At 37.8% G+C, this 23562-nt stretch overlaps 1 protein-coding gene across 1 annotated transcript in view; it reads left to right on the forward strand.

The window, feature by feature from the left end:
* The window catches only part of SRFBP1 (serum response factor binding protein 1), a 64830-nt gene extending 48359 nt beyond the window's left edge, over window positions 1-16471 (forward strand). The window contains exons 5-8 of the mRNA XM_042829411.1: window positions 10617-10698; window positions 11521-12232; window positions 12662-12699; window positions 13579-16471. Coding sequence (XP_042685345.1) covers window positions 10617-10698; window positions 11521-12232; window positions 12662-12699; window positions 13579-13766 — 1020 coding nt within the window. The 3' untranslated portion in view covers window positions 13767-16471. The remainder of the gene's footprint in view (window positions 1-10616; window positions 10699-11520; window positions 12233-12661; window positions 12700-13578) is intronic.
* The last annotated feature ends 7091 nt before the right edge of the window (window positions 16472-23562 follow it).

Below are 23562 nucleotides of genomic sequence, written 5' to 3' on the forward strand. Positions count from 1 at the left end.
ATGTCAAATCAGTGATGTCAGAATTTCCGTAATATAATTTTCAGAAATACTTTTTAGGCATGCATGGAATGCATAAGTGGCAGGCAGAGATCCAGAACCTCAAAGCGTGCATGAGATAGTGGTATAGAAAGGAGAGATTTAGGTGTCAGAGGAACTGAGGAGCCTTCACATGAGAGAAGACAGGATGAGAAAGATGAGCTCACTTACTAATCAAAATTGAGCCTGGCTGCTGGCACTGAAAGTCTTCATAAAGGAATGAAGAAGAAAAAAAAAAAAAAAAATGCAGGAGGAAGACTGCATTCCTAGAAGAGCATCTGATTCACAGTCATGTTATCAGTAGGGAGTATTCACAATTTTTCAGAATCTCTCTTGAAGGCTGAAGAGGGAACAGCTCAATGCAGTGAATAACAAAGGCAAATCAGGCTGCTTACAGTACCAGTTGGTTACCATCTTCAGTACTAAACTACGGAGAGAGAGTATGCATTATAAATGCTTCTATACCAGTCTCTGAAGCCTGAGAAAATAATGGGTGATCATGGAATACCTGACATCCAACATCATCACAGATACAGTTGGTATTTTTTTAACCAGATTAACCAGTCTTCAAAATAATTAGTGAAAGGTACCACCTTTAAAAGGGTAACAGACAGATTTGTGTGCGTGAGAATGGCACTGTGTTGTGAACAACTGTGTTTTCAGTATAACTGCATAAAAATGTGACAGGAGCAGAGAAACTCTCACACGTTGCATGATTGATAGTCACCTCTGTAATAAAAGTTTGGTGCTGATAGTGTCCTGCAACTTGTAGTTAGAATTATGACAGCAGAAAGTGATGTCAGAATATAGAAGCTACAAGTCTACAGCTGGTAACTGTGAGAGATTTCAGTTACCCTTAACTAACTTGATTACTAAAGACAATCTCTGAATTGCATTCCTTATGGATTCATAGGGAAGTAATCAATTTCTAAAGTTAACCCACACAAAGGGGTACAGAAGAGGATGGGCTTAACCAAATGAGGAAGCCCTACCTTGCCATTAATCTGCTAATTCTCTAGATACTGGGACCCAACTTCAGACAATGCTGATGGAGATGGCCTTAGGAGTGTACAGTTCTATTTGTATGACAGCTCTCATCTGAGTAGCAGAAATCCAAATCAGTGTTGCTATCAGTGAGGGAAATGTTCCTAATGATGGAAAAAATTCAGTGCCTTTCAGTCTTGTTTTAAGAAACACCATGGCACAGAAGGTAAGTAAGAGGATGTAAGGTACAACACACATGAGCTGGAGCCTTTCATTATTTCTGGTGCTTATAGAATTTACTGTGTTAAAATGTGTTTAGTGTTGTGTAAATAATTGTAATTACCTATGTTAAAGACTAGCATAGCTAATCATATTTACAAACAAATGCTCTTTCTGTGTACATGCTTTGAAGAGTAACTCAGAATTGCATGGCAAAATTAGAATAAAATGACATTTCTGATATTTCTAAAAAAAACAGCTGTTTTGCTTTACTGTTTTTACTTTTAGAAATGCAAAAATCTTTTTCTAATTGTATATCATAGAGAAGTAAAATATAAAATCATCACTTCTTCACTCTTTCTTATGCAGATCATTTTTCAAGTGCTGCATCTCAGAACTAAGGAATTGACAGTTATAAAAATTTGAGAAATAGAGAAATTACAGAATTAGGAGGATTCTTGCAGCACAACGTGAGTCTGCAGCACTGGAAAATTCTGTGAAAAGTGCTGAAGGCACTATTTCTTGAAATTTTTGAACTTGAACAGTAGAAATGGAAAAAGAAAATTGTCTTGAACTATTGGAATTCTCTTTAAAGAAACTACTCATTTATTAATAGTATGTAGTAAATAGCTACATTTAAATGTTTCAGTGAGGTAAAATGAAAACATAGGTTTGCAGTGTATTGCTCCTCAATGGCAAGATTATGAGTGTGTGTGGGAAATGTGATGTAACTAGTAGTTTACTGAAAGTATAATAGCATTGCCATTAAAGGCTGTTGGCCTAGTCTTTCTTTGTTTTGGAACATAAATGATTGTATGCTGATTGAAAGGGCTGAGTGATTACACAGCCAGAAAGTACTTTTTTGTCAGAGTGGCAATAATGTAATGACCTTGAAGGCAGTCAAGCCTCCAAGCACGAAACTGATTTTTCTGCATGCTATATGGTGAAATGCCTTCTAGGAAAAAAGGAGTGTTCAGGATTTGCGTTTGTTCTGCATTCATCGTCTGCTGATATTCTCAAATAGTATCAGGACTTCCTGTGTATCCGATATGTGATTATGAGTAGAGTAAATTCTGAATGCATATACTCCCTCAATAGACTTAATGACAGAAAATCTACGTTTTGATACTAAAGAATCAGTATGTTTATCTCAGATGTTTAATCATTTTTCGGTGAACTGATTTTTTGCATCCAATTTTTTTTTTTTTTTTTTTTTTTTTTACTCCAGAAAGTGGCTGAAAAACATTTAGATTGAAATATAGCTGTTTTCAGTTGTGCACAAAAATTTTCATGTGAGACGCCAAGAGACTCTATCTTGTTTTAAATAGCATACAGTAACTGATATGGCCTACTCCTGGTCAGTATGTGAAGTTTTTATGAAGTCTTTATGTCTCCTGTACCTCCAAATCCCTAGCTCTCAGTAGTCCACATCCTCAGTGATGGCTATAGACATAAATACATGTCTCCTTCAAGTCTTATCTGAGGACTCTGGACTGACAATTTTCAGTTAGGTAATTCTGAGTTCCCCAGTGGTAATGCTTCTATATGTGGTAGTCTGAGCAAGATGAAGATTTTCAACAGGAATAATTCTTTCACATCATCATCAGAAGTTATCTGAAGTGCAAACAACAAATTTAGGGCGTGGTTTCAACTTTTAGTTTTGTGTGCTTTAAAATAGGAAGTTCTCAGCAGTGTCTGCTTTCTCCAGAGATTCTTTGTTATAAACTCTCCTAGGTAATGCTTACATATATGCTGCTTTTTCAGCCTGCAGCTGACAGGAGATACTTTGAGGTTTGAGCTTCTATCTTGCTATGGAATATTGTAAGGGTGTCTTAGGATTATATCTCTGTAAGTTCTGTGCAGATTTCAACTCCAGACTGACTTTGTAAGGATACCAGTGGATATCTCGACCCTGAAAGCTAAGTGTCATCCAGGGCTGAATACTGTGATCTTCTTGGCCCATTAAGTGGTTCCAGTAATGTAGAGCTCATACCTGTATCTTGCCAATGTGTTTGCTGCCATCTGCTCTGTGCATCTTTGGACTTGCTGTATATATACACATATATATATGAGCATATATATATATGTGTGTGTCTGTCTGTATATATATGTCACTTGTTTAACATTCCATTTTCAGATGATTGGCCAACTTAACTCTTTGTTGAGGATTAGTTAACTGTCTGCTTTAAGCTTCTGGACTCTCATTCTAGAAGCTCAGCTACAAGTAAATGATTTCTCAGCTTTTCAGTATACTTCACTTTTCTGAAAATGTCATTTATGGCTTCAGATCTGCAAATGTATCCTGGGCTCCATCAGCAGAGGGTTGGCCAGCAGGAACAGGGAGGTGATTGTCCCTCTCTACTCTGCTCTTCTGAGGCCCCATCTGCAGTACTGTGTCCAGGTCTGGAGCCCCAGTACAAGAAAGACAGGGAGCTGTTGGAGAGGGTCCAGAGGAGGCCACAAAGATGATCAGAGACGCAGCACCTCCCCTACGAAGACAGGCTGAGGGAGCTGGGTTTGTTCAGCCTGGAGAAAAGAAGGCTGTGACCTGATTACAGGGTGACCTAATTGCAGCCTTTCAGTACCTAAGGGAAGCCTACAAACAGGACAGGAGTCAACTCTTTGAAAGTTAACAGCAGGACAAGGGGAAATGGTTTGAAGTTGAGGGAGGAAAGATATAAGTTGGATGTCAGGGGGAAGTTCTTTACAGAGAGAGTGGTGAGAGTGGTGAGTGAACAGCTGCCCAGAGAGGCTGTGGATGCCCCGTTCCTGGAGATGTTCAAGGCCAGGTTGGATGGGGCCCTGGGCAGCCTGGTCTGGTATTAAATGGGGAGGTTGGTGGCTCTGCCTGTGGCAGGGGATTGGAGATTCGTGATCCTTGAGGTCCCTTCCAACCCTGGCCATTCTGTGATTCTGTATGAATTTTGTAGCAGTGACCTTTCTCTTTGTATTGTTCAACAGCTACTGCCTCTTATCCACAACTCATTCCATTTCTGTTCCCCATGAAAAGTACATTTTTTGCTTCAAGTTACTTCATGTTTTACTTTCCGCTTTAATTCCTCATCATTGTTGATTCTTTTTCTTCTCCTTTGGCATCTATTACTGCACCGTGTGCCCAACAGTGAATTGCACTGCCATAAATGGAGGATGTGGGGAAAGGCATTGACACAGTACTAGCTTTGTGACCTCTTTCATTATCTTTAGAAATTGACTTCTTTTCCTTCAAAAACTTGTTTATTGTTTGTGTGGTAGGCCAGATTTATGAGATTATACACACATTCTTCCCAGCCTTGCATCAGAGCTAGCAGTATTTGATTTATCCTACAGTCTTGCCGTTTCATCCCACATCTAGAGTCTACACCTGTTCAGCAGAAGATTATTAAGAGTCCTTGCCTGTTTTATTCTGGATTTCTTGTTCTAACTTCTCTTTATTGAAGCAATCATAGAAGATGGGAAGAATTAGTTGTAGATTAAATACATGATTTGTACTTTGGCACATCTGGGGTTTATTCCAAGCTCTGCTGTAAATTACAGCGGAGATTAAATACTATTTCTTTTTTACCATTTCCCAGTGTGAAAAAATATGTGGTTACCTCACAGTTGTACAGTCAGCTAAATTAGTTGTGACAGCTTAATCCAGAGGAATGCTATTGAATCTTCTGAACTCCAGCTAAATTTGATCTTGAAACACATGCAAAGTGCTGTATTGGGCTTCTTAAAGGGCCTTCAGACTTTGTTCAACGCTTGGACTGTAGTTCTAATACACATATCAAAGAATCACAGAATTGTAGGCTTCCAGAGATCGAGTCCAACGCCCCTGCCAAAGCAGGCAAAGAACTACTTTTGTTTGTTTCTTCCGTATCTTATTCATATTTTACAGAGTGTGATGATGTTACAGACAAGTTTATGCTACTCCTTTTAGTAGGAAGGAAAAAACAAGATGAATTGGATATCGGTAAATCTAAATGAGCAGATTATGGGAAAAATAATAACTTTGATTCGGAAATATAGAAGTAGCTAAGGCAGTATCAACAGCTCAGCACTAGTTAGGGGATCTTGATGCTTCTCCCCAAAGCTGGATTCAAAAGTTTGTAGATATCAGTGATGAGCTAACAGTCAATTCACCTGGCATCAATGCAAGTTCAGCTGAGTTCTCCAGACTTCTCACTTTTACTGTGCATAGTTTGCAGATAAGCGAATATTATCCAGGGTACCAGCTGTTGTCATGAGTATTCATGTCTATTGGTGCCTGCAAGAAAAATAAATCTCCTAATATTTTTATGGTTAAATTACAGCAATAACAGAAAAATGCCAGCCAATATAAACTGTGACAAGTGGTGAAAACAATAACAAGACATCAAGGGATGTTTTAAGAGAAGTTGTTCGATTTTTGTCCTGTTGTTCTGCTACAAGACATTACTTTACTCTGGTTTTTGCAAAGGCTTTAGATCTGTTAGCGTTTACACTTTATCTTCAGGTGGAAATTTTTCATCAGGCAATCTATAAATAGTCCAATCATAAAAAAAAAAATAAATAACTTTGAAATTTATGTGATTTTGTGACATTCATATAGAATTAATTGCCATAAGAATTTCCCACCTATCTTGTTGTTCAGCTTGTGTATCTACTTCAGAAGAGCTGTACCATCATTTTGATGTTACTTGAAAGATTGGATTGAGTAGAAGCTGGTTAAAAATTGGATAAAATCTGACAATTTCTGATTATCTTTTTCCAGCACAGTATTTAGTGGTGACATTTCTGTCCTGTGCATAGTACGTGATTATTCCCTGCTATTTCTTTATTTAGGAGGGTCACTCTCTTTTGAACTCTTGCCTTGCCTAATGAAGATGTGTTTCCTGCCTTCCCTAGCTGATACAGGCTGCTATCAGTGAAGTGGGGACACAGCCACAAACTGATGCTGTCAGGAGCTGTGAGCCAACATGGCCACAACAAGTGGTATCCTGTTGCTTCTCTTGCCAAAATCTTCAGGTTTTTTGATGGCCACAAGTCACATATCAAATTTCTTACAGACATAAAGGAAGAGGGAGAACTAACAGCATTTCAGTCAGAAGATAATTTTGCTTAGTGATCTTATTCCAAAGCAGTGATGGGATGGACTTGGATGGCAGCCATGATCTAACACCTTCAGTCACCCTGTGACTCTACATTAACCACACTCTTCCTGCTGTTGTGAAAGACAGCTGTGACTTGTTAGAGCTGTGAGAGCAGTGTGTGGAGTAATAGGTTTTCTGTTGCTCTTGGGAGGGAGAAAGTTCTTGTTTAAGCTGCTATAAGGGGTATTTCAGTTACATCTTCTTTTGGCCCAGAACTTTGGATTTTTTTTATGTTTAACCTGGTTAGCATTATCTTTTCCTTTCGTTCTTCTTCCTGAGATTAGGCTGCTGTTATGGTTTAGACTGCACTTCCAGTTAATTTAGAAACCTCAGTCAGACATGCTTCAAGTTTATTTTTTGTGTCATAGGTTTAGCAATGTACTGTATACTGTACGCTCATCCAGAGGGTTTCTGGCTGTCTCCATCTGAATATCATAGCAAATCATTTACAGGGACTGATATAAGCCCACCAGGCACTACCTGTCTGTCAGCACTGTCCTTTGACCTAGTAGAAATTCTAGTTAGTAGTCTTCTAGTATTAATCTTGTTTTAAGCTACCTGTAGTTTCTCATACAGAAATCAATTAAAAGATAAAGCTATGGCCTCTTCTCTATTTTTTATTATAATTGTAGCACAAGGTAAAACCAAAAGGAATTTTGAACATGATGAATGATAACAATGAAGCAATAATCAGAAGTCAGCATGTCGTGTCCCCGAGTTGATCCTACATTCCTGCTGCTTAATTCTTCTTGAAGAAAGAAGAAAAGAAGAAGAAAAGAAAAAAGCATGCTAGCAAGGTGTTGCCTTTAACAGCAGCAAATGCCATCTCTACCAAGAGACTCTCTTTCTCACTTTATTTCCTGCATTGTACAAGGCAGGTGCTAGCCACACAAATTCTGCCTGACATTCTCATCCAGCTGCTTCTTTTGACCCAGTGTTGCCAGCCCTCAGAGTCATTCCTTACTTTTCCTGACCTCTGTGCAGCACATTTCAAAACTTGTAGTGTAAATCTGCTTTTCATTTTAACATATATAATGTATAACATATATAATATAATATGATTATTCAGTGCTCGGTTGCTTTGTTTATTTTGCTGTGCCTCAGTTGGAAATTGAATGAGGCAGAGCATTCTTGTGGAAATTCTTACCTGAGAAAAATGAAGTAGCACAAGATAATTTAAGAATAGCAGGAACCAGTGAAAGCAAGTATTTACAAAAGCAAACATAGTGTGGGGAGGTGAGGAGTGGGAATATGCATGTACATTATATATACATAGTTCTTGCTATAGATACAGTAGGTACTTCATGTTTTTTTTTTCTCTGCGAAGGCTTTATATACTGGAAAATAGTTGAGGAAAAATAAATTGAGCATTGGATGTGCCAAAAAATAGAAAAATGGGAATTTTTTAAGAATGTGAATGTCATCTTATATGTTTGTTGGCTGCTGTCTCACAGTGTGAGTAGCATTTGTGAAGTATTTTGCTATGAGGAAAAAATGTGGTTATTCCATATGCATTGGCATGTATGTGCTTAAACCCTTTCTATAAATATTTGAATTAAAAGACACCAGATGTTGCACAGAAGCTGCTGCTGCTTTATGAACTTCATGGTATATTCTTTCAAAACCCACAGGAAGTAGCTGAGGGGAAAAGTGTATTAATTAAATTCTGAAATACATTTTCCAGCTAGACAAAAATCTCCGAAGAAAATAGTCTTTGATCTCCAGAAATGTGAGCTTGCTGTCCCAGGAATCTGGTGGCAGCATGCTGCACTGTCCCAGGGGAATCAAAAGCCAGACTCAGAGTTCTCTGAGCTCTTCTAGCTCTGAGAGTAAGTCTGGGAGCAACACAGTCTTTGACCCTTGGTAGTGGACTCATCTTTTTACTCAAATTCTCTGGCCGGTTGTCGTAACAGTGTGGACAGTCAACAGGAAAGATATTTTTTCATTTTATCTTTATCTGAACCAATAATACTGTATTAGCAGGGACTTGGTGAGGAAGATATATTGGGATTCGCCGATGCTCTGCACTTCAAATTAAAATCTGGACAGACAAAACAAGAATGTGTTTTTTAAACTACAGAACTGCAGCAAGTTAGATTTGCTTGGAAGTGGTTGAGGAACAAGCTTTACATTTTGCATACCAATTGCATGTTTCCATATTTGGAAGTAGTAGATCTGCTGTAGCTGTAATGCCTTAGTTATATTAAGAAACTTAGCAGGAAGATGTAAGATTCCAAATTTCAGGATCTGCTCTGTTTTCTTCAGACCTAAAGCACTGAAAATGACTCTCCAGCTGTAGTGGTTGGCAAGTCATGTCTCTCTGTCTCTGCTCAATGAATACATGGCTATCCATATTAAGTGGCATAAGTGCTGGAAGAAAAGGTGCATACAAGGCTAGTAAGATTCTCTGATGAAGATTCGTATATCAAACAGTGTACTGGATAGTGTCTGTACGTGTGATGATTGGACCCCAGCCAGCAGCCAGGCACTCACCAGCTTGCTTACTCTTCCACTCCTCCTACCTAGCAGGATGAGAGAGACTCAGAAGAACTAAAGGGGTAAAACTCACGAGTTGAGATAAAGGAAGCTTATAAATGAAGCAAAACTGTGCATTAGCAAAGGAAAATATGGAATTTATTCACTACTCCCAAGCAGCACGCAGAACCTCAGTCACATCCCAGAAAACAAGCCTTCTACACTCTTAAAATTGCTTGGGGGAAACTGATGCAATAACAGCAAATGTCCTCCTGCCTCCTTTCTTTGAGTGTATGTTGGTGAAAATGACTTAATACAGCATGGAATATCCTTTTAGTGAATTTGTTGTCAGCTGTCCCTACTGTCTTTCCCTTCCAACCTCTTCTGCCTTTCTCTTGAGAGAGAAATGAAGAAGGCCTTGAGTAATAAAATCATTGGTGTGTTATCAACTTTGATTTAGTTGCAAATCAAAGTACAGGACCATAATGGCAGAAATAGAGAAAGCTGACTTCATCCCAGGACAGACCCATTACAATCTCCCATTGCCTATTCCGTACTTTTACATCACACTCATATGCTACATTAATTATTCAGTACATCCTTATCAGCTACCCCCAGCCTGCTGCCCTCTGACTGTATGCAGAGGTATTATTTATTCCCTTGAGCTGTGAACCACCTCCATCAACTGTCCCATGAATTCATTCAGCCGTTGGCTGGGCTCCATCTCTGGTGGTGGCTCAGGCCAGGAAGGGCATTGTGCTGAAATGCCACAGCCTGCTCAGGCAGGATCACTGGGCACTTGCCCAGTTCTTTGTAAGCCTCATCATCCATTGGTTGAGGTGGCTTTTGCCATGAGTACATTCTGTGACACACAGCTCAAATCATGGGTTACAACAGTTTATAAATACATCCATACAGTACCACTAGGAAGAAGGTGTTTTTTTGTTTTTTTTTTTCTCACAAGTTCTGCTGCAGCTGTAAATAAATCTTTATAGTGAGCTTGTTTGCACACCACAGTTCTTCCCTCTCAAGTAAAACCAAGACAAGGCTGTCCTTTAAAAAGTCTCAGATATCTCTTGTTTTGTTCTTGAAGCAGAGTCATGACAAGAGCCTGAAAATACAATAGCTAGTACCAGTGAATTCTAGATGAATTCAACAGTGAAAGCAATTCCTGCTTCTCTCCTTTTTCTTCAGATTGAAGCATTGAGATCATATTTGGTCTTTGAGCCAGTCTGTGTAATTCTGTTGTTCTACCACATTACATTTGAGGGAGTTTGTCCTTGCCTCTACATCACATTTAATGTATAACGCTTCCATACCTGTTATGAGATTTTCCCACACTAATGGTACTTCTTACAAGCTGCTCTATTCTGTCATGCCAAACAGCTTCTACCAATACAGTGCTAATTTCTTCTTTCATCAAAATCAAGGGATTCATCAACTTATTTTACACCTATAAGAAACAGAATGTAAAATATTCCAGAATATATATGGCAGAAACAGAATATAGAATGTGATTAGTTCTTTTAAAGTAAAAATTGTATTATGCCTCTTCAGTACATGATAAATTGCAGAATTACATCTGTTGTGTTCCTGACAGGTTTTTGCAATCAGATTTTTCCTCAGAATTATGATAATACAGGAAAGCTAAGAAATACTCAAATATTACATTGTTATAACCTTTTCTTCTTGTTCATTTAGTATTCCAGAATCACATTAATATGCATTGTAGCATGACCTATCCTGTAAGTATTATTCTGCTTATTTTATGTATTTTATTTTTTATAGCCAAAGTCCACTGCAAATGAGCGAGCTCTTGCAAGACTTGCAACACACCCCCTTCTGAAACCCAAAATTGCTGAACTTAAGGGTATGAAACAATGTATTAACTTGTTTTGACTTAGTAACTTGTCCATGTGCCACTTTGCTCATGTTAACTCCTGTTATGAACAACCACTGTTGAAGGAAAAGTATACCAGCCCCTGTAACCAATTTGACAAGCTACAGTACCACAAGTTGCCACCATGGGTTTATGTGTGGCAGTACACCATATGGCATACTAAATAAGACTGAACTGGCAACGAGCAGATACTAAGGAAAAAGAAGCATTATAACTTTTCAAGGTAACTGAAAGAACCATGGAGTCATATCACAGAATCACAGAATGGCTTGGGTTGGAAAGGACCTTAAAGCCCAGTCCCCAGCCTCTGCCATGGGCAGATTGCCACCCACCAGATCGGGTTGCCCAGGGCCCCACTGAATCTGCCTTGGGCACCTCCAACGATGGGGCATCCATAGCTTCTCTGAATAGTTCCAGTGCCTCACCACCCTCTGAATAAAGAATTAATACCTAACATGTAACCTGAATCTCCCCTCTCCTAGTTTAAAACTGTTCCCCCTTGTTGTACCAGGTCTACAAGTCACTTTTTTAAGCTTCCCTAGTTCAACCCAGTTTCAAAAACAGCATGTCTAGGTGGTAATGATTTCAGATTGTTTTCCTCACTTGTTGATGCTGTACTGCAAGGCGTTATTTGCTCCACCTATTCGGTGAAAGGTTGATAAAAGCATTCAAAATATGTTCACTCAGTGCAATAAATTTAACTTAGAAAAATGTTTTATTTCATTAAAATAGCTTGTGTACTTAATTCAAGTGTAGCAGTAACAAATTACTTTTCTTCTACCCCTCTTGTAGCTGCTGTAAAAGCTTTTAAGGATGCAAGACAAAACCCAGGTAAAGCCAATCCTTCAGAAAAGAAGCCAGAAGCTCAGCCTAAATCAGCACAAAATTTGAATGAACATGTTCTTAAACTAGTTCAAAATCGGCAAGGATTTGAAGATAAAACAAAAATGAGTGTGAAAATGGGAACTGTAGGAGGAGCTGATAAACTCAGTGAGAGTGAACCTGAACAGGAAATTATGGAAATGGAGAGAATTCCAAAAGAGTTTTCGTCTGAGACAGTAGAAATACAAGCAGTCACTCAGACAGGAAAGAAACTTGTCTGTAAAAAAAGGAAAGAAAATGTGAGCATGAACAAATTAACTGCAGTGAAACAAATAATTAGGGATGATAGTGACCTGGAACAACATAGTGAAGAGGAATACTTTGATGATAGTACTGAAGAGAGGTTTTATAATCAGACATCAAATTCTGATAGTGATAGCAATGATGATTTCTTCATTGGCAAAGCAAAAAGAAAGAAGAAAACAGCAGCAGTTAATGATGTTTCTTCAGTAAAAGAAAAGAATACACTTCAGAAAAATATATTGAAGGAAGAAAAGAGTACAGTATCTGGAACAGTGCAGAATTGGATCATGGAAGGAAAACCGCATGATAAAGCTGGGAAGCTGGAATCAGTGTTCTGTACTTCTTTGTCTACCTGCAATCAGAAATCCCAAAACAGAAGGTAAGCCTTTTCCTCTTGCTTTATTCTTCACTATCTCCCTCCTTTCCAGCAATGACTGTATTTATAATTTTTTGTAGCAGTTACCAAACAAGGAGAATTTCAGTCAATTACAGCTCAGAATGCTTTCATGTAAACTACTCTGCAGTCTCGTTGTGCTTTTGTGATGTTTAGAGATTTTTCACATTATAATAGAGATACTCACATCAGCACTGGCATACATTTAGGATTCCTAAAACTGTATACGAATCTAATCAGTATTGAAGTACTTCTTTTTTAATTCCTTGATTAACAAAGAATAAAAACAATACGTGATTTTTACCTATGATGCTTGAAAAGTCATTCCACAAGTGTTTTAGTGAAGTCAGTTCTCCATTTGTGTATCATCTTAGAAATTTCTTGAGTAATGCTGAGTTGTATTTTTATTTTCAGAAACACAAAAGACCAACCTGTCAAAAACAGACAAACAGGTATGTATTACTTAACCTGGTACAGTTGTGGGAACAAAGATAACTTGAGATTTTCTTTCCTCTGGTATATAATATTGCTAGGCTCTTTTTTGTTTGTTTGTTTCAATTTTCTGGCATGTACTTTGACAAATGTTGTTAAAATTATCAGGTTTTCTAGCTTTCACTTTGATTTGTGGATTTTGCTTGCTATTTCTTATTTTTGCATATTAATGGATAAAGACAGGTGCATACAGGAAAATGCTTTTCTGTTTGTGTTTACCTTGAGCAGTTAATGTTATCTGTGCACAGGTAAGCATAAACAGATTACTGTATTTAACACATAGTATATCTTGTGAGTAGTATTTTTAATTTCTCTGTATTTTTTTGTATGTATGTTGCTCTGGAAGTCATGTCTCTTATTTATTTCCATGGAAATTACCACAGATAGAAAAAGCATAATGAGACTATTTAGTAGAGCAAATTCTCAGCTACAAAAATTCTTTCAACATAGTCACCACCATCAGCTGTGGTAGTATATGGTATCTGATTCCACACAGGAATTTGTTAAGTCACGGGGGTCTTTTCAATAATAATGAATTAAGTTGCATAGTTCCTGACTGACTTACTGTGAAGAAAAAAGTTAAGACTATGATGAATATATGTCTGCATATATTTTCAAAATGATCTATCATAATAAATCTTAAACTGTACTGTAGCTTACCAAGTGACAACTGATGGGGCTGGAAGGTGAGAAAATCTTACTGTGAACATTCAAATGAATATGTACCCCATGGCTAATTAATAGGTTACTGAAAATGTCTACAAATTCGAGGTTGTCTTAGCATATTTTTATGAAGGTTCATGATGTACTTAAAGTTTCATGCTATGCTTCTTACACAGCTCTTCTTAAAAAGGAACCACAGCCCAAAAAACAATCATTTGCAAAAACCTCCATTCTTAAACATGATGGTAAGAATCCACGTTTGGAGCAGCCTCTTCATCCTTCATGGGAAGCAAGCAGGAGACGTCGGGAACAAATGTCACAAATTACAGCATTCCAGGGCAAAAAGATTAAATTTGAAGACTAGATTGTATATAAATTGAGATTGTAAAATATGATTATTATAAATTTGCATCTTACAGTGTTTTTGTCAGTGGTGAAAACTGGAATTTGAACAATTCTTGGTAGTGTGGACAGAAAACAGTGTAGAAATCTTCACTTAAATAATATTTTACATTTCTCAAGAATTTATGCCCATTAATCCATGTTTGGGTGTCTTGATAATTCCAATTCCATAATGCCACTGTTTATGGAATACACCCCACCATGACTGAATGGATTTTAAGAACATCATCTGTGCCATGTAGGAGTAATACAGATTCTCTGAAGTTTTATTTTTGTAAAAATGTACTTTTAAGTACTTAAGGACTGGATCTAAAGTTATAGGTAAGAATACCACTACTGAAGTGATAATCCTAGGTCTGTATTATCAAATAACATCTTTGATGAGGAAAAGAAATCTCTTAAACTTGAACAGACTTTACAAATTCATGAATGTGCCAGTTGGGTATGAAAGCCAATTAGTAATGCACATGTTCTGGGTAGCAATAAAATACTGGCCTGTTAAATTGTGGTCTTTGTTGTTCTTGGGTTGTACTGCTGCTTTGAGATACTGAGTGTCTTTAGTACTCCTGCCCTGGAGATTGTATCTGGGTGGTCTGCGTTTCTTGCACTTGTACAGTTAGAAATCATCTTTCTTATTAGATGTTGTTGATAGTTAAACAAATATAATGTATATAAAAAGATACTGTTGGACAAAAATCTTTAGTTATTTAGTATGTTTCTTCAGGGATGTTTTCTGCAGCTTAATTGAAACAAGTCAAAAAGAGGGATGCTATATGTATAGGTTTAGTGGAAGCAGGCAGTGGTACATCATTCTAAGATTCTCCTGCCTTCTGGTGTTGTAGCTCAGGGACTTATTGTGATGTGGTAGTTTACTGTGTTTGATAATCCTCAATAGATATCTCTTCCGCAGATTTGTCTACTGTAAAATCCGTTACAACTTGTGTAACCTCTCATCTCTTGGAGAAGTCTGTCCTATGTATTGAACTCTGTGAAAAAGCAATCTGTTTTCCTACATGTTAAGCTGCAACCTGATAGGTTTATTAAGTGCTTATAATGGTGAGAAAAGAATTTTTTTAACCCTTTGAATGTCACTTTGGATAGGGAAGGAGATGTTGGGGAGATGTTGTTTATCTCCACTTTAATAAGGCTTTTGTTGTTCTTTCCCATGACATCCTATAGACAAACTGCATTAATATGGACTACATAAATTGATAATGAGGTGAACCAGAAACTTGCTGACCTGCTGAGCTCCAAAGGTTTTGAATAGCACATAGCCAACATAACTGAAGAGAGGTAACTAGTGGTTCAGTACTGAGCTTAGTAGTATTTAACATCTCCATTAATGAACTGGATCACAGGACAGAGTGCATATACACAACTGGCAGGAATGGCTTATAATCCAGATGGTTGTGCTGCCGTTCAGACGGACATGGACAGGCTAGAGAAGTGATCAGAGGGAAAGTTTAAACTTTGTGAAGCTTAGTTAAGGAAAATGGAAAGCGCTGCCTCTGGAGAGCAGTAACACTGTACAGTAGTCTGTGCTGGATGCAAATGGGATGGAAAGCTGCTTGCAGGAAAGGACTTGGGTTTCCGGTGAATACCAGCAGACCACGAGCCAGCAATTCATCCTAATAGTAGAGATGTCCAACTCCTTTTTAGAGGAGCAGCAAGTTTGGAGAAGTGATCTTTCTTCTCTGTTCAGCACAGGTGAGCCTGTATCTATCCCAGTCCCTGGAAGTTGTGGACTTTGCAGTACAAAAGATGTGGACACAATGGAGAAAGTCCAGCAAAGGATCTCCAATATGATAGAGGAAATAGAGTATCTGACATACAGGGAGTGGCTGAGAGCTGGGACAGTTCAGTCTGTAGAAGGCTTGGAGGATCTTACCAGTGTTTGTAATTACTGGGAGGGGAAGAAGATCAAGACAGACTTTTCTCAGTACAAAAGAAACAACTTTGTCACTGTAAGAGGTCCGGTGCTGGCACAAGTTGTCCAGAGAAGATGTGGAGTCTCCATCCTCAGAGGTACTTAGAAGCCATCTGGACATGGTCCTGTGCAAGCTGCTCTAGGTGACCCTGCTTGAATAGAAGAGTTGAGCCTGATGACCTCTGGAGGACCATGCCAACCTCATCAATTCCTTGTGATTTTGTAATACTCAGAGGAATGAGTCAAGCAGAGACTTAGTGACTACCATCTGTTGGTTAAAGCAGTTACTGGAAGCATGTAAAAATGCAGTCGCTGTGTAATTCCTCAGTATATTCTATTTACCATGATGTTACAGCCCAATGGGAGGAACAAGGTTAGGTTTTTTTTAACACAGTGTGACCGCCACTATGTCTCCCTCCCTCCTCCCTCCGGTAGACTTTGTATCTTAATACTTATATCCCAGTATTTCTGCCCATCCTCTTACTGTGTTCAGTTGTTGTAAGCTAAATATTACAGTGGTTCCTTGGATTATTATTATCCACGTATGACTTTGCCCCTCAGGCCAAATGTCTGTAAGTGTGGTATTATCTTCCTGAATTGCACTGATGCTGAGAAGAACAGGAAATTCATATATCCTTCCATCTCCCAGTGCTTTTTGTTGCTGTTATTTTTAATGTACCATCTTGAATGACATCAAATCTAAAGCTAGAAGCATCACAATAAAACGTGAAAATGAGAAAGCATTTTTATTGTTCTCTTGTAGGGAAGGATAATCTTTTGTAGAAAAAGTCATGCCACATGCAAACTCCTCCAGTTTTCCAGATGGAAATGCTGATCCTTAATGCCTAAGATAAATAAATGAATAAGTAATCCTAGTCAAATGCTATTCCAAACAAATGTTTGACATGTGACTTCTCTGGTTCCAGTGAAGGGCCAGAAGAATTTCTTTTGTTTGCTGTCATCGGTTCTAATATACTTTTTAATGGATGGTTGATCTGTCCTTGAGTAGATGAGCATCATATTTTAAGAGTTGATTCACTCTAAAGACTAAAAAGTTAAGGAGTGCAAATAGTTTGAAACAAAATGTCTTTTTGCGTATGTTCTAAAGTGCTTTTCTGCATGTGCTAGGAGATCTAAGAGCATTAGTTTGTCTTGGCATTTGAGCAGATTTCTTACTACATTCTTGCAGCTGTAATTTGTGCCCATAGAATTCTTCCTGAAGGAAACCTAGTTTATCAAAACATCTTTTTTTCCTCTTCGGAAACATGACTGAACTTCTGAGCTCCTATTTAAAAAAAAAAAAGAAAAAAGATAAGTTGAACATGAATGAGAGGAGGGAGATTAGGTTGTTGGCATTGCTTCAGATTTTAATAGGCCATTACTACTTGTAGCTGGTGCTCGGTGACTCACCTGGATCACAGCCTTAATGTGCTGAGCAGTGTACAAATGAGTGCTGATGGCTGAGACTTGATAATATTTATTATATGCAGCTGGGTGATTTTTTGTGAGCTGATAAACTCAACTGGAACTTGTTGATAAAAGTTCAAAACATTTTTTCTTCATGGTGGCAATATTTTCCATATGTACATGATGTTAACCTGGTTTGTGACATCGTTTAGGCTGCGACCTCTCTCAAAGTATGACCAATTTATTTTTCTAGTGATATGGGAAGATAATTCACTCTGATTGTAAGATTAAGAATCCTGGAGAATCAAGCTTTCCACTCCATTACTGTACTACAGCAGAGATGTTCTCACCCTGTGTCAGCAGCAGAGATGTTCTCACCCTGTGTCAAACACTCGCAGAGTGCTTTTAGGTGCACGGTGTTTTCACTTCAAACAAGCTCAGATTTATCAGTATTTTTTTAAAAGACTGCCACAACAATCGGATGTGTCGTTGCTCTGACTGCCTTTTCACGTGGAGTCAGATCCACTGAGTTCTACACTCCATGGGTAGTGCTTGCAGGAATTCCTAGTTTGAAGCTCTTAGCTCTAACTGTAATCATTTCGTTAAATTTTAGAAACACCACCACATGTCTATCTCAAATAATTCTACATTTACTTTATGAACTGCATAGCGTATGACATCATTTTTGTCTGCATTTGCCCAAAGTCAAGAAAGTTAGAACATTTCAACGTTTTTAACCATATTCTGCATTAATCCCTCAGTGAAGGGAGCAGAGATGTTTCATAATTCAGCATATTTCACCAGTTTAGCACACAGATTGCAGAGGCAGCAGGATGTTGATCTGTATTCAAAAATGTAAATAAGGGATTAAATGTTTTTGGAGTAAGTGAGTGTTCAGTGCGTTAATTCTTTTGCATTGCATTGACCATCTACTACAGACTGCTCAAACATTTTTTTCATATGAGTAAAGTTTTTAATGCAGAAATTCTTACAGTGGTTTCTGAGCTGCTGTTCCTACAGAGACAGCTGAGTTGGTAAAGGGAAACTTTATCAACGAGGGCTGTGTCCAAACAAGCCATATCTTACGCTGTTATGCCTTCACTTATTAAGCTTTTGTGTAGTACAAGAGGTAGTCATCATCATTGCATCTTTTCTTTTCCTGTTTTTTCCAGGCAACAGCACCTTCCCCATTTTCTTGTTCATGCACACACACACACCTTTGACTGAGGCTTTCTCATTAGATATGGCCTATGATGATTTCCTGCATTAAGTACTCAGACAAGTAGAACGCTTGAAAAACTTTATTCAAGTCATTTTCACATAAACTTGCAACCATAATACGGGCATGTAACAAGAATATGAAAGTGCAATAAGGAATACAAAGCTAGTGTCTGAATATTATAAATAAGAACTCATCAGATAAAGATGCAAAGTTTTTCTGAAGTCAAGACTTTTGGAAGAAAAGTGAAGGAAATAATGAAAACTTCAAAAAAGTTGCAAAAACAAGTGGCATTTCACTGAATCTGTAGCAGTTAGTTGCATAATAGTAACCTCCCCATAGCATACTCTTTGGTTTTAATTCAAGTTAAAACCTTTCAGCACCTTCTAGGATTTGGAGAAAATGAAAAATGCCATGTCAGCATAAATGTGAGACACAGGATAAACCACCTTTAGTTGTCTCATTTATGAAATTCACCCTGCTGGTTTGAATGAGTACAGTACAAACAACACATAAGTGACTAAGGTACATTTGGTGTTTGCACCCATTCAACACTGCATAGTAAACTTTGGAGCAGAGAGAAAATGAGTAGACTTTCACCAACGCAAAAACATCTACACAATATGCTGGTTCAGATGGTGACCAATCTGTCGTTTTTGTCATATTTCTGTCTAGAAGTATTCAAATAGTGAATATATTTCAGGATTAAAAAAAATATTTAATGAACCCCTTCTGCAGAGAGTCTGGTACACAGTATGTTCCCTATGCGCAGTTTTCATCTGAAGACCCAAAATGTGGGAGGCAATTGCTTCACACATATCTTTAATGTTCTCACATTTCAAAGAAAATATGGGACTACACAGCAGTGATTTTGTACTGCCATTTGTCTGATACTGCTCCCAAAGACTCCTTTTAAAACACCTGGTAGAAAGGGTTCCAAAACAGAATTCGCTTTATAAAATAAGATGTTATCAAAACTGTTCTTTATAAATGGTTTTCAACAAAAATGTATGTAATTTCTTAAATATATTCCCGTATGAAAATAGTTAAGATATTGGGGGCACAACTGCAAAGCCAAGATACTGAAGATAGTGGCTGGCACTCCCCTATTGAGAAATGCTTCTACACTTGCTATGCAATCAACTCTTCTACTGCATTGTGATTAACTATAGTTAAACAGGGTAAGTTAAAGTCACATTTCTTCATTTTTTTTAATCCTAAAATCTCTTGCTTTTCTAGATAGATTGTTCATGTTATCTTAGGCAGCGTTTGTGCTAATGTACATTATGTCATGTTCCTTAACATACACTTTAAAACAAATAAAACATTTTGCTACTGAAAAGAGCTACATCTCTGTAACCACAATATCCCCAATACTCAGTTATGGTGTTCAGCACCTTTCTGAACCAGGCCATTCCCACTGAAAGGTCCAAGTCCAGTACTACAACACGCTCCACCTACACAGGATGCTTAAGCTCCTCTGGCTTCTTGCTGACCTCAATGGAGTTCCGCAAGTAGTTTGGATATAGATACGAAAGCAGGGTACTGCCTTGAAAACTGAGGGAGAAACTCCTCAGCTTCTCTGTGTCCAGTTAGCACTCTCTTATCCCACATTCAGTGTCAAGCACCATGAAGTAAGAGCACACCACCTCTTACCAGGAAGCAGTCTGTGCCCACCACAGCTCAGCTTCCATTACAGTAGTAGCTTGTGTGTCTATTGCACAAGCTGCTGTCAGGACTTTCACCCCAATTCTGACCTAAGTTTCTAGAAAGGTGAATGCATTTGCATCTCTTTATCTTAAAAGCTCTTTGAGCTGAGATTTCAGAAGCCTAAACTGGAATCAGGCCCTTGCTTTTCAGATGCATGGCTTCCTAAGAAATCTGCTTTCCAAATTTTGCTCCTGTTTGGGGCCCACAGTGGTAGCTGATTGCTGAAATGGATCTCTGAACAAACGAAAAAGGGACCTGCAGTCTTTAATTGCATTCAGGACACACTTCAAACATTGGGTAGTAAAAACAGGGTTATTGGTTCTTAGATGCTTCTTCAGCATACCAACTAGCTGTACAAGCATAACCTAATCATGATTAAGGTGGAAGTACTTTATAGTCCCGAAATAAATACATGCAATAAAGAACACACTGATTCTTAACAGCTATCATAACAACTGATAAAACTTCCAAAATGGAGTTCATAGGGTTCAACTGCATAATATGCTTCCAAATACTGCCTGAAGTATTCTCAGCAGTGATCAAAAACCATACATATTCCTCAGTTTTTTTCTCCAACTATTCTGAATAACACGCTATTTAAAATATACAAATATATATATCATATATATATATATATATAATATATATAATATATATATATGTATATGTATATACGTATATGATAGTGAGATTTCACGTTTCGTTAGGTATTTGGAACTGCTACTTAAACATCACCAACACCAATCAGTACTTCCAGGTCATTGTTTCAAAAGTAGATCCTTCATTTTACGTGATCTGAAATCTTCCGAAAGAAAGCATGAGATCCCCTTGTGATATGTTATTTCACAGTTTAAAAACAGAATCACAGCTACTGTAGCTTACAGCAAGGTGCACTGCAAATGCAAAATAATTTGGGGATGGGAGGAGGGGTGGTGTACCCAGCACCAGTAAGAAGATCAGTGAAAAAAATTGATGTGGGCTGGAAGTTTTTCCCCTTAACAATGCTTGGGTCCTGAACAGCCTAAGTTAGGATTCTTAATGTATTTACTTTCGTTCTCCCTCTGTATTTTCATTTTTATCAACTGAATTCCAAGATACAAATTTCAACAGCCAAATGCAGTACTTAAGGGGGAAGTAGGCATTAGGCTTTCTCACAATGAAAATACCATGCTAGAGATTCTGACCTGCTTTTATTTTGTGGTGCCATCTGAGTAAACAGCCTGTGCTGATGGCTAACCTGTTCAAATGGGCTGTTTCTCACAGATGACTACACCAGGGACTCTTCATCATCTCTGCGAGCCCTCTTCTTGACAGGTAGTCATTTCTATCCACATTATGTGTGCAGAAGTCTTTCAAAAGCCCCACCTTGAAAAATCTCTTTGACATAGAAAGGTGGATAAGTTCTTTAATTCGTTTCTGTGGATGAAAGGTTTCTTTCAAAACCCCCATCTGCTTTTGACTTAAGAAAATGGTAAAACTTCTAACGTATTAAAAATGTAAACGTAACTTTTCTTGTCGGGGTATAACTGATAGATAGATATAGATATATGTATTTCTCTGCTATATGTTAATATCCCTCAAACTGAACATACTTTTCTCATTCGTATCAACAATGTCCCAGCAAGTTTTGTTTGAATGGTTACAATGGGATTACTCTCAAGCAGTTTTTCCTTCTGGTGCTTTCTGAGATAGCTGGCGTTAGTGCTTTCTATTGCATTTTACCTAATTCACTTTACAGAAAGATTTGCTACCTTTTAGAATATGCTCAACTCATTCACCAGTAATATTCTGACTGAAGTCTATCTATCATCACCTGAACTCCAAATATGCAGGAGTTAAAAAATGCTCATATTTTGGGTTGGTTTTTTTTTTTTTTTTTTTTGTGAATGAGTTAATATTTCAAAATTTAAGAATATCTGTGCATGAGTCACCAGATCCACACATTTCAATAGTTAGAAACATAATGCCAATTCAAATGCCTAAAATCCAGTTTCAGACTTTGATAAGAAGCAGCCAACGTGCTTCAGAATCACAATGTGTGTGGGTGTACGTGTGTATGTTCTGTATTTTGCTTCTATACTGTTTACATCTTATGGAAATTTATATAATGATACTTCAGTTCAAAACATTTGGCACCGTCTCATCCATTTTCTTGTATCTCTCTCAGTACCTGTTAAAGGAAAAGAAACAGTGTCATGCAAATGGCCAAAAAAAAAAAAAAAAAAAAAAAGTCTGGTAAATATGCTTTCATCAGCTTGAAGGTGCAGCTCAAAACCGGCAGAAGAAATTTTGTCTTCTCACCAGCATCTATCTGATTACATTTACTAATAAGATAAGGAAACCATGAAGTTAAGGAATAAAGCATAAATTTCTCTTCCATTGGAATGTGAGTGAATAGAAAGAAGCTATCTTTGCTGAAGTAACAGTCACCTCTGCTACACATAAATGCTTTTAAAACTCCTTCTACTGGCCCATCATTAATTACTCTGTCCTGTAGGGCATCTGCTCTGCCAGTTTCCTGCAAGCCTTACCACCATACAGTGAGAACAAAGAAAGAATTAGGCTGATGCCATTTAACTTACTGCATTCATGACCTGAGTGTGATTATAAATACAGACCTCCCTGCTGGACTGAGAAGAAAGTTTCTCATTTTAGCCTCCATTAATCACCTGTTTCCTAATACCTTTGTAAGGCTAACTGATCAGTATTCACACTATGTTTATTTCACTGATGCTGTTAGAGTAGACCATGCTGTCATTTAGCGTTCATTGCTCTGGAATTTCATGGAATAAATGTTGTATATGTGAAACTAATGCAGCACCTGGGAACTGCTCATTACTGTGTTACAGAACAATTGTTTTTTGTGTGCATCTTCCACAGCTACTAAGCTACAGCAGATCTACAAGTAAGAACACTAATTAAATGTGAATCCGCCTTCTCAGAGGAAAAAAAAAAAAAAAAAAAAAAAAAAAAAATGAGACCAGCATAGTTGCAGCACTGTTTAAACTTTTGAAGAGCTGTCAACACAGTATGTGGAATGGCTGTTATAGGAAACACAGCCATTGCACACACAGCAGCAAAGTTCACACACAAGCGTGGGATTTTACAAAACGCTTTGAGAGCTATTTAACTGCTCAACAGTTCTGTCTGAATGCACTAAGTGGGCATTGAATGAGAACAAAGATTTTAGTGCAAATACAAAGAAGGACTTGCACCAGACATAGTGACTGCTCAGGCAGTAGTAGCTACTGTCAAGTGTCACATATCCCAGTAAGAAGACTTCAGAAGCAAAGTTCTCACTCAAGATTGTTTTCAAAAATATTATTTAGTATTTTTTAAAAATTAATGCTAAGTAATGCAAACATTTATTTACGACAGGTCAGTATTCTCAAGTTATGTAGTTAACAACAGCAACGTAATGATTCCCAACTTTCTTGCCAAAAAAGATCTTTAAAATGCACCATCTGAACTTCGAATTAGATCCTTAAAGCCACA

This window comes from Centrocercus urophasianus, unplaced genomic scaffold (genome assembly GCF_019232065.1).
Source record: "Centrocercus urophasianus isolate 14NV4802_14NV808 unplaced genomic scaffold, USGS_Curo_1.0 seq_31, whole genome shotgun sequence".
In the NCBI taxonomy this organism is placed as follows: domain Eukaryota; kingdom Metazoa; phylum Chordata; class Aves; order Galliformes; family Phasianidae; genus Centrocercus; species Centrocercus urophasianus.